A 12,464-nucleotide genomic window follows, 5' to 3' on the forward strand; every position below is an offset into this window, starting at 1 on the left:
CCACCATGCTTCACATCATGATGCTGCCACCACCGTGCTTCATCATGATGCTGCCTCCACCGTGCTTCACATCATGATGCTGCCACCACCGTGCTTCATCATGATGCTGCCTCCACCATGCTTCATATCATGATGCTGCCTCCACCATGCTTCACATCATGATGCTGCCTCCACCGTGCTTCACATCATGATGCTGCCTCCACCGTGCTTCACATCATGATGCTGCCTCCACCATGCTTCACATCATGATGCTGCCTCCACCGTGCTTCATATCATGATGCTGCCTCCACCGTGCTTCACATCATGATGCTGCCTCCACCGTGCTTCATATCATGATGCTGCCTCCACCGTGCTTCACATCATGATGCTGCCTCCACCGTGCTTCACATCATGATGCTGCCTCCACCGTGCTTCACATCATGATGCTGCCTCCACCGTGCTTCACATCATGATGCTGCCTCCACCATGCTTCACATCATGATGCTGCCTCCACCGTGCTTCACAGTGGGGATGGTGTGTTCGTGATGATGCTCAGTGTTTGGTGTCCATCAAACATATCTAGTTGGAGGAGTCATAGAAGTCTTGGTGGCCTTCCTCTCTACTATCTTTCTCCTTCAGAGGAGTCTTGGTGTTCTTGAAATCTGTTTTTCCTTCAACCTTAAACCCATTTTTATGTGAATTCTTGTCAGTAAAACTAATCAAACAGATTGATTCTCAGATGGACCTATAGACGGTAACTCCTCATGGACTATCTGAAGCTCAGACAGAAACAAACCTTTATGACCAGTTTGGTAACGCTGGTCTGGATTGGCTGTCCTCCATCGCTGATACGTACGTCCACGCTGTAGTCTTTGGGGTCATCCAGACTGAACGGACCCTGTTTGACCAAGACATCTGCCGAGCCATCTGCAGGAAGAAGAAGAAGAAGAGATCAAAACCTGCTTTGATATAAAATCTGTTTGTGTGGAACCTGAGACTCATCTGTGTGATTTTCCGTTTCTGAGATAAGAACATAAAGCAGAACGATGATTAATGTCACTTTGCTGCATTTAGAGTCTTCACGGATTAGAGATGGTTGGAGATGATTGGAGATGATTGCAGCTCATTAAAAACCTGCAGAAACAGATCCTACAGCTAGTTTAGTTGACATTCAATCATCTCCTCAGACGAGAACGTTGAGGCCGGAAACATTTTCATTTTTCTAGAACCTGCTCATCAGCTAGACTCCAGGAGTTTCCTTCCAGACGATGGAGGAGCTTTACTCCTCAGAGGAACACAATAGCAGTAAGAACCAGCAGAACACTGAGCTGTCCTCCAGCAGTAAACTCTACTGTACTCTTCCTGGACTGTACTCTTTTTGTGTCTTTTGTATCTTTTAGTGGTCTTTATGTGTCTTTTTATAGCATTTTTGTGTCTTCTATGGTCTTTGTGTATCTTTTATGGTCTTTTCATGGTCCTTTTGTGTCTTTTTGTCATGTTTTTGTGTATTTCTATGCTCCATTTGTGTCTTTTATGGTCTTTTTATGGTCCTTTTGTGTCTTTTACAGTCTATTTGTCTTTTCTGTGGTCTTTTGTGTGTTTTTTGTGTCTTTTATGGCCTTTTTATTGTCTTTTTGTGTCTTTTACAGTCTTTTTTGTCACACCCTTCCCTCTCCAGTGCTCTGGCTCATCAGCCTAATGTCGAGCGGCTCAAATGAGCAATCAAGCTCTGCTCAAAAGTGTGGCTCTGCCAACAACACTCTGCTGGGCCATTGAATGCAGTCCTCTGTCAGACACACATCACTGTTGGACTCGGTCAGCTCCTCATGGATTACACTCCGTCATGAGCACACCGCTCCCTGGACTTATGGATGCCCTCGCCTGCTCAGCACCCCCCTTCGCCTGCTTCCGATCTGCCTGCTCCTTGTTCCTCTCCTCATCCCCGCCACCGACTCCCTCAGTTCTGCCTCCCACCTCGTCTCCTGATTCCCCGGACAGTTTGTCAGTCACCTCTCCCCTGCTAATTCTGTTTCATTTTAGTTTTTTTCACCTCGGCCGTCTGGTCCGCCCTGAGTTCAGCTTAGTTTTCCCCATTCTGTTAATTCTCTGTGCCTTCCCCATTGAGTTTTCTGTTCATTCAATATATATATATATATATATATGTATATATATATATATATATATATATATATATATATATATATATATATATATTAAATCCTTTATTATTCACCTACCTACCTGCCTGTCTGCTGCTTGGATTCTACACGCCAGTCCATGACATTTTTTTGTGTCTTTCATGGTCTTTTGTGTCTTTTTGGGGGGGTTTTATGGCATTTTTTGTGTCTTTTTATGGTATTTTGTCTTTTTTAAAATCTTTTTGTGTCTTTTATGGTCTTTTTTTAATTTCTTTTGTGCCTTTTTAGAGCGTTTTATGGTATTTTTGGGTCCTTTTTTTGGTCTTTTTATGGTGTTTTTGTTTCTTTTATGGTCTTTTGTGCCTTTTTGGGGATTTTTAAGGTATTTTTATGTCTTTGATGCTCTTTTCATGGTATTTTTGTCTTGTGGTGTTTTTTGTGTCTTTATGGTTCTTTTGTGTCTTTTATGGTATTTTTCTGTCTTTTTTATTGTATTTTTGTGTCTTTATGGTATTTTTGTCTTTTTGCATTGTCTTGTGTAATGTTTATCATTTTGTGGTCATTTTTGTATTTTTTTGTTTGTTTTTTGTGTCTTTTTTTGGTCAAATTTGATCTTTTCTATCGTTATTTTGTGTCTTCTTGGTCATTTTGTCTGATTGTGTTTCGTGTATTTTTTTTTTTGTTGTAGTTTTTTGTGTTTTTTATGGTTCTTTGTGTGTTTTTGTGTTTCTCTGTTCTCATTTTGTATGTTTTTGACTATTTTTGCGTATTTTTATGATTTTTGTGTTTGTTTTGTATCTTTTTATGGTTCTATGTGCTGTCATTTTGTATGTTTTTGTGGGAATTACACACGTGGACAAAATTGTTGGTACCCCTCAGTTAAAGAAGGAAAAACCCACAATTCTCACTGAAATCACTTGAAACTCACAAAAGTAACAATAAATAAAAATTTATTGAAAATTAAATAATCAAAATCAGCCATCACTTTTGAATTGTTGATTAACATAATTATTTAAAAAAACAAACTAATGAAATAGGGCTGGACAAAAATGATGGTACCCATAACTTAATATTTTGTTGCACAACCTTTTGAGGCAATCACTGCAATTAAACGATTTCTGTATTTGTCAATGAGCGTTCTGCAGCTGTCAACAGGTATTTTGGCCCACTCCTCATGAGCAAACAGCTCCAGTTGTCTCAGGTTTGATGGGTGTCTTCTCCAAATGGCATGTTTCAGCTCCTTCCACATATGTTCAATGGGATTCAGATCTGGGCTCATAGAAGGCCACTTTAGAATAGTCCAACGCTTTTCTCTCAGCCATTCTTGGGTGTTTTTGGCTGTGTGTTTTGGATCGTTGTCCTGTTGGAAGACCCATGACCTGCGACTGAGACCAAGCTTTCTGACACTAGGCAGCACATTTCTCTCCAGAATGCCTTGATAGTCTTCAGATTTCATCGTACCTTGCACACTTTCAAGACACCCTGTGCCAGATGCAGCAAAGCAGCCCCAAAACATTACTGAGCCTCCTCCATGTTTCACCGTAGGGACAGTGTTCTTTTCTTCGTATGCTTGGTTTTTGAGTCTATGAACATAGAGTTGATGTGCCTTACCAAAAAGCTCCAGTTTGGTCTCATCTGTCCAAAGGACATTCTCCCAGAAGCTTTGTGGCTTGTCAACATGCATTTTTGCAAATTCCAGTCTGGCTTTTTTATGAGTTTTTTTCAGCAGTGGTGTCCTCCTTGGTCGTCTCCCATGAAGTCCACTTTGGCTCAAACAACGACGAATGGTGCGATCTGACACTGATGTACCTTGGCCTTGGAGTTCACCTTTAATTTCTTTGGAGGTTGCTCTGGGCTCTTTGGATACAATTCCAACGATCCGTCTCTTCAATTTGTCATCAATTTTCCTCTTGCGGCCACGTCCAGGGAGGTTGGCTACTGTCCCGTGGGTCTTGAACTTCTGAATAATATGAGCCACAGTTGTCACAGGAACTTCAAGCTGTTTAGAGATGGTCTTATAGCCTTTACCTTTAAGATGTTTGTCTATCATTTTTTTTCGGATGTCCTGGGACAATTCTCTCCTTCGCTTTCTGTTGTCCATGTTCAGTGTGGTACACACCTTTTCACCAAACAGCAGGGTGACTACTTGTCTCCCTTTAAATAGGCAGACTGACTGATTATGAGTTTGGAAACACCTGTGATGTCAATTAAATGACACACCTGAGTTAATCATGTCACTCTGGTCAAATAGTTTTCAATCTTTTATAGAGGTACCATCATTTTTGTCCAGGCCTGTTTCATTAGTTTGTTTTTTTAAATAATTATGTTAATCAACAATTCAAAAGTGATGGCTGATTTTGATTATTTAATTTTCAATAAATTTTTATTTATTGTTACTTTTGTGAGTTTCAAGTGATTTCAGTGAGAATTGTGGGTTTTTCCTTCTTTAACTGAGGGGTACCAACAATTTTGTCCACGTGTGTATTTTATGGTTCGTTGTATATTTTTGTGTTTGTCATCATTTTGTCTGTTTTCGACTATTTCTTGCATATTTTTATTGTTCATTGTGTTGTTTTGTGTCTCTCTGTTTTGGTTTTGTCTAATCTGACATTTTTTTTGTCTATATTTGTGGTTCTTTGCTTGGTTTACTGTCTCTTCGTTGTCATTTTGTCCGTTTTTGATTTTCTAGGTGGTCTTCTTTATTGTTCTTTGTGTGTTTTTGACTATTTTTTTGCAGGTGTTTTGTGGTTCTTTTATGTTTTGGTGTCTCTGTGCCGTGGTTTCCTGTCTTTGTGTAGATCATTCAGTCCATGGATGCTGTCTGTCTCCTGCTCTGTTCTCATCTCTTGTTGTCTCTGATGAAGAAACGTCCTCCGTGTTTGTGACTCTTTAAAGCTGTGAGACATGAAGGTGTGAAGACACGACGGACACACAGCTGAAGCTGAATAAATCATGACTCAGGCGTGTTTCTGGTTTTAAAGCTTCAATCCTGCATCAATATTTCACCGGACGTCACTCTGAGCTCCGTTCAGACTTCAGAGCATCGAGGAGGATTTTGGAGAGACGATGATGGAGGTTTGAGACTGAAGATCTGCTTCTGATCCAGCTTTTATTCCAGCTTTTATTTTTTCCAGTTTTTATTCCAGTTTTTATTCCAGCTGTCCTCATTCTCTCTGTATCACTTATTTTACTCCTCTGATAATAATGTTTAATATCAGGAAATATCCAACCTTCCATCGTTAGAAGGCATTTTCTGTCCTTCATTTTAAATCAGATCCTCAGTATTTACTTAATGTTTAACGAAATATAGAATTATAGTAAAAGATAATAATCATTTAATGTAAATTTTTTTTAGACCAACAGGAGTTGAATTCATGTCTAGATCTTATTTATTTTGTGGTGAAATTTATCCTGCAACCCTAAAAATAAAAAATGTGAGTATTTTTTATATCTCTGAAGCGCTTCAGACGGACGTCCAGCTGTTAAACAGCAGCAACATCTGGAAGTAAAAGTAAAGACTTACTGCCAAAGTCTCTGATGGAGAAGTTTGAACTTTCTGAGGCCAAAGCGAAGGAGAAGGAAGCTGGACGGTCGTCTTTATCTGAGGCCCGGAGAGTCCCGATGACCTGAGACACCAGGAACAGGAAGTAAGACAATAAAAAATAAGAGACAAGGAATAAAAAGTAATAAACAAGGAATAAAAAATAAGAGACAAGGAATAAAAAGTAATAAACAAGGAATAAAAAACAAGAGACAAGGAATAAAAATAAGAGACAAGAAATAAAAAGTAATAAACAAGGAATAAAAAATAGGAAATAATAAACACAAAAGAATTGATTAAAAAGTAAGCAACGAGAAACAAAAATAAAAAATAAAGGAAACAAGAAATAAAAACTAAGAAATGAAAAATATGAAACAAAAGTAAGAAATAAAAATTAAGAAATTAAAAAATAAGAACCAAGAAACACAAAATAAGAAAAGAAACAAAAACAAAGAATAAAAAATATGAAGCAAGAAATAAAATAACAAACAAAAATAGGAAATAAAAATGAGAAACAAGGTAAAAGTTTTCTGAGAATAAACCTGCAGATGTCTGGATATAAATGAAGAACGGTTTATAAATGTTACTGTGAACAGAAATCATTAAAATTAAACTTTTATTTAAATATCAGGAAGTTAAATCTGCTCCTCACAGATTCTAACTTCCACTAATTCCAAATGCTTTTATTTCTTTCTGGAAGTGAAAAAGAAAGGTTCTCAAGCTTTTTGAGCTCCTGAAACTGATGAAATGAAACCATTTTAAATTTAAACTGAGTTCAGAAACAACAGTTTTAATGTTTAATCTACATGGAGTCCTCAAGACATTTAATAACTGGAATAAAAACCTTCTGCAGACGTTTCTACTCCTTCTGTGTCGCTGGTTTCTGCTCTATTCTGGAGTTTTAGACTGAAAATCAACCACAGTGAGTGAAAACGAGACTGAAATGGTTCTAAAATCCTTTTTTCTCACCGTGTTGGTGGCGTCGTTCTCACAGACAAAGATCTCGTCCACAGAAAGCTCCGGCTGGTTGTCGTTCACGTCCTGAACGATGATGTTGACTTTGACGAAGGACTCCAGACCTGCAGACCAAAAGAACAGAGGAACACTGAGTTCAAACTGAAGAATGAGGGGAAGATAAGAGGAAATCAGAGGAAATAGTCAGAAAAAAAAAAACATTGAACTGATTCATGTTTTCAGCTGAAAGACAAAAAAACTATTAATAAATATACATGGAGCTGAGCCAAAATCTGCTAAGGAGTAATAATGTGTAACAAATCATCTAGAAGTTCAGATTCTTTTATTGATTAATCAAAGGACATTTTATTACACTTTGATGATTGCCTTAACAATAGAAACATATGAGAAGATAGTAAACTAGGCATGTTTTTGACAAATGGACCCGTACATCCAGCAGATACCTCCACGTCTTATGTCCGTTATGTTTTGACAGACGGTGATCCAGTTATCATGTGATCGATATATTTTGATCACAGACGGGCTGTTAGCCACAAATGATTTATTTTTCAGTCAGAAATATTTCAGTGGGTTGATCGATTGCAGAGAATGTTTCGTTGTACTGTTTTTTGTTGAGATATCCGGACTGACAGCCGACTTGATTTTTTGACGGACACAGTAACACGTGTAAGGGCTGTAACTTCCTTTAGTTCTTTATTAAATAAATATGCTCTTGAATCTAGTTAGACTTGTTTTTAGTAGGTCAATATCTATGCTTTTCAGAATAAAGTTTGTTTTGTGGCAAATATAAATTGTAAAGCAGCAGGTGAACTCCAAATGTGGCTCATCGGTTTTGTTACGCTCAGCACCATCGTATTCATCGATTATGAAAATAAAACCTTATTTTTCTCCAGAAACCATTAGAACTGACACATGGAACTGTTTCTATTATCTCTTATAACTTTATTATTTTGTCTAAACTATTCTTAAAGCACATTTTCTGAAAAATAGTCTCAAGAAATGACTTTTTGAAACACTAAATCTAATTTTACCCATTAGTAGAGTGACTTAGCTACGTTTGTCTGTCTGTCTGTTGCCAACATTCCTCTAAAACAGACCAGCGGATTTGGATGAGATTTTCAGTGAAGGTCAGAAATGACTCAAGGACCAAGAGATCAGATTCTGGCAGTGATGCAGCTTATAGTCTGGATCCATGGATTAGTTAAAGATTTCTGTATCATTACCAGATAGCAGCACGGCATCACTGTAACCATGACAACCAGTGAACTCTACATCAGCTGATTGTGATCCTACTACAAATCCACCTTTGAGGACTTATCAGGACTTATCCATCAGAAATGATCCAAGGAACAGCTGATTAAACTGTGGGGGTGTTTCTGAGCCGCCCGTTACACGTTTAGGTCACGTGATCCAGTATCTGTACATAAGGTAAACATGCAGAACACACACCTGTGCTCAGTGAAGGTCATTTAGTTTGAGGGTATACCTATATTAAACAGAACTGTGATTTCTGATCATCAATAACTAATAATCAGATGCTGTATTTCTGCCCTGTGGGGGAATGAGCAGCCTTGGAGGAGGACTGAGCTCTGAGAGAGTTTCTAGTTTGCTCTTAAATCCTGTCACATAGAGCGTGGACAGAAAGCTCCTTTGCTCAGATCTATATTTTTCGTCTGATTCCTGATTGGATCATTTCTGTCTGAGGTTATTTTTGACCACCTTAAAGCTTCATCTACGTTCGTTTCATGTTCTATTTTAGAACTATCTTTAGTTCAGATCCATATGGAGCCTCTAAATAGATCCTTCCTCCACAGACTCTAAAAATACTGAGTTTGGTTTGAAGCTGAGAACACAGACCACGTAATGATGATTAATGATGATTCTAAACAGGTCAACCCGGTGAGACGAGTTAAGCTGGAAAGAAAGCTCTAAAGAACCTTTCTGGTTTCTGAGTTACTGTCCAGAAGAAAGAGTTCTAATGTGGAATCATCACAGAACGAGTCCTCAGGTGTCAGAATAACTCAAATAAAAACGTTCTCACATGTTTCTGTCTCTTTTTATTGCTGCCTTTTAGGACAGATTCTCCTCTTTTTCTGTCATTTTGTTTGTCGTTATTCATGTTTTATGTCCCAGATGTGTCTCTTTAGGACAGTTTTGATTTATTTCTGTTTGTTTTGGTTTTATTGTTTCACATCATGTTTTGTCTAACTTCTGTCATTTTGTTCAGTGTTTTTCTGGACTTGTGTTGTTTGATGACTTATTTTATGTCCATTTTTGCCATCTTCTGTTTCAATTTTCTAATTATGTGTCTTGTTGTATCTAAATCATAGCACTTACAGGTTGTTAAAGCTCTAAATGTATCGCTAACATGTTATTAAAGCTCTAAATGTAGCACTAACAGGTTATTAAAGCTCTAAATGTAGCACTAACAGGTTATTAAAGCTCTAAATGTAGCACTAACAGGTTATTAAAGCTCTAAATGTAGCACTAACAGGTTATTAAAGCTCTAAATGTAGCACTAACAGGTTATTAAAGCTTTAATTTTAGAGCTAACAGGTTATTAAAGCTCTAAACGTACTGCTAACAGGTTATTAAAGCTTTAATTGTAGCACTAGCAGGTTATTAAAGCTCTAAAATGTAGTGCTAACAGGTTATTAAAGCTTTAATTTTAGAGCTAACAGGTTATTAAAGCTGTAATTGTAGCACTAACAGGTTATTAAAGCTCTAAACGTACTGCTAACAGGTTATTAAAGCTCTCAACATACCGCTGGGCTCCTCCTGGGCTTTGACCTGGAACATGTGCGTGGCCTCCAGCTCTCGGTCGAGCCTCCTCAGGGTGGACAGCTGGCCGGTCAGAGGGTTGATGGAGATGGGACAGTCCTTGTCCAGGATGGAGTACCTGAGGAGGAAACGCCGTCAGCTCCTCTTAGATTCTCGTTTTCTGTCATTAAACTAGGAGCTCGTCTTACCGGATGCTTTTGGCAGCTTTGTCTGGATCTCTGGCTGAGATGGTCCCGATGTTGTTGACGTTCATCTCCTCCATCACGGTGAAGGTGTAGATGGGCTGAGAGAAGACTGGAGGCTCGTCTACATCCAGCACCTTAATATTCACCTGGAAATTCAAACACATCAGTCAGGATGAAGATAAAAACTGCTGTTGAATCATCTCAACCCAAACCAAAACAAAAGAACATGCTAAATTACTAGAAATCAACATTTATTTATTTATTAGAATATTTATTGACTGATTAATTAGAAATTAGCAGTGTTAGCAGGGAAATTGTTTTGTTTTTCATACACATTTTTCTGTTTGTTAAAATATCTTTTCAGGGTTTTTCAATATTTTTTTCTTCTTTGAGACATATTCTTTCAATTTTTTTTACATATCTGCTCTGGATACTTATACATATATATCTATCTATATATCTATATATCTATATATCTATATATATATATATATATATATATATATATATAAACATTATGTCAGTGTTTCACATATTCTGTCACTCTTTTAGCCATATTCTTTAAGGTATTTTTTATTACATTTGTTATTAGCTTTTTGTTCTTAGATATTTTTGTAACATATTTTTAAAAAAAATATATATATATATATATATTTTTTTTTTTTTACATTTTTCACATGTTGTTATGATTTGTTTTGTTTGTTTGTTTTTTTACATATTTTTTTCTGCTGTTTTAGATTTTTTATGTTTGGGGGTTGTACATTTTTGAAATTTTATATATTTTTTCTGTTCTGTTTTTGTAACATATTTTTTTTACATATTTATTCTGGTTTTTTACACATTTTTTCAGGTTTTTGTTTTTTACTTATTTTTTGTTCTGTTTTTACGTATTTTTTCATTTTTTTAACTTATTTGTTCTGGTTTCTTTCATATTCTTTCTGTGTTTTTGACAGTTTTTGGGTTTATTTGGTTTTTTACATGTATGTTCATCAAAATCTGTTTATTCTCCATGTTTCAGTTTAAACGTTTATGATAAAGAAAACATTTTCTCCAGACAGATTCTGTAAAAACTCATATTTAATCATTGATGTTGAACTATTTAGATTTTTATTTGCAGGAAACATTGCCTGCAGTTCAGCTGAAAAACATGACTTTATGTATTTATTAATGTATGCATTTATTTATTTAAGTGACTGCTGGTTCCAGCTGAGTCAGTCGTATCGTCACGGTGGCTCAGAAAGGTGCAGAATTCTGTTTTTTACAGAATCTGGTTCAACTGAATTCTATATTTTTAGTGATTTCTTAAAATGTGACATGGAGAATAAAGTGATTTGGTTCATTTTCTGACATGAAGTTTAAAAGCTGAAACTCTGATCAATCTTTCTGTTTTTAGTGTCTGGCTGATAGATGGTTTCATTCTGGTGTCTTTTTGGAGGATTTTTTGAGGTTAAAGGAGGTCTACACTGTACAGGTGAGGCTCACCTGTGCTGAGGTCACGGCGCTGTTCACGTTGTCGGCAGGAAATCGAAGGTTTCTCAGGTTTTCTCGGACCTGGACGGTAAAACTGTAGCTGCTGGTCGTCTCAAAGTCCAGAGGCTGGAAGAGAGAAGAAGAAGAAGAAGAAGAAGAAGAAGAAGAAGAAGAAGAAGAAGAAGAAGAAGAAGAAGGAGAGTTTCTAAAAGTCAGATCAGACCAGGATGGAAGTTCTCCAGAGTTCAAAGTCGATCCAGATCAGTCTGGTTCTGGTGACAAATGCTGAATATTTAGAATCCTCCAAAGTGAACTACTCTGAGCTCAGGTCCTCTGGAGGTTTCAGAAAGTCATTTATCTGAGGATCTAAACTAACCTGAAGACTCATTTCTAGCTTCATTATCACAAACCCCAAACTGACTCATGTCCAGGAATAGAACACAAAATAACCATAAAAAGACATGAAACAACCGTTAAAAAGACCCAAACAAAGCCTCCGTGCTTCACTGTCAGGACCATCCATCCACTGTGGCAGTCCTGCTCCGGTTCTCACCAAACATCTGGACTACTCTTTTCCATTGTGAAGTCATTTTGGACAAATCCTGAGCAATGTTTGGAAAATTGTGATTGATTTTTGGAAAATTCTTAATTCTACATTTTGGGCAAATATTGGCTCATTTTAGACACACTTTGAGCCATTCTGGACCATTTTTACTCATTTCTGACACATTTTCAGTCATTTTAGACAAATCTTTAGTAATTCTAGACTAATTTTGAGTTATTTTTAACACCTCATTTTCAGAATGTGCAGTTCTTCTCCATGGTGAGCCATGATGCAGACATAGACAGACCAGTCCACAGGTCCAGGACTGAGAAGGTTCTGCTGTTCAGCTCATTTAGAACCATGTTCATCAGTCAAACTGGTCACAGCTGGACTCTTCGGTTCTTTGAGTTTCTACTTTGAGGCTGAATTTTAAATCTCATCTTTACAGAGTTTTGGTTTTTAATTTAATTTTTTGTGGTTAGAAGTAAAGCAGCTCCTTCCTCAACAGTCGGACCTGGAGCTTCTAAAAGCCTCCTGACTTTAAGCCTCCTGCACATGTGGAGTTAAAGCTTCCATTCTGGGGTTCTCCTCCAGAGAATTTCACAAACACAAGCTGGTCTCCATCAGGGTTTACGGCTTAAAGCTTCTCCTGCTGCTGATGTTTCACCTGGAGCTGCTCTCTGAGGACGGAGGTGCTAAAAGACGTCTCAGCTCAGATTTATTTTAAAGACACTTTCATGTGTGCAGATCCAGCAGAGCAGCGTTTCTGTTATCGGAGGGACGGTGCAGGTAGAATATTCTCTAACAGGATTATCCTCAGCAACAAGGATGCTTCAGTAAACAGCTTAGCA

The 12,464-nt window shown here is 37.4% G+C and overlaps 1 protein-coding gene across 1 annotated transcript in view; it reads right to left on the reverse strand.

Annotated features, from left to right (window-relative positions):
* cdh5 (cadherin 5) overlaps positions 1–12,464 on the reverse strand; it is a 57,110-nt gene that overhangs the window by 15,342 nt on the left and 29,304 nt on the right. The window contains exons 7-12 of the mRNA XM_051959541.1: positions 11,082–11,195; positions 9,603–9,745; positions 9,399–9,532; positions 6,628–6,737; positions 5,641–5,743; positions 776–906 (exon numbers count right to left, since the gene is read on the reverse strand). Coding sequence (XP_051815501.1) covers positions 776–906; positions 5,641–5,743; positions 6,628–6,737; positions 9,399–9,532; positions 9,603–9,745; positions 11,082–11,195 — 735 coding nt within the window. The remainder of the gene's footprint in view (positions 1–775; positions 907–5,640; positions 5,744–6,627; positions 6,738–9,398; positions 9,533–9,602; positions 9,746–11,081; positions 11,196–12,464) is intronic.

This window comes from Acanthochromis polyacanthus, chromosome 15, assembly GCF_021347895.1.
Source record: "Acanthochromis polyacanthus isolate Apoly-LR-REF ecotype Palm Island chromosome 15, KAUST_Apoly_ChrSc, whole genome shotgun sequence".
Taxonomy (NCBI): domain Eukaryota; kingdom Metazoa; phylum Chordata; class Actinopteri; family Pomacentridae; genus Acanthochromis; species Acanthochromis polyacanthus.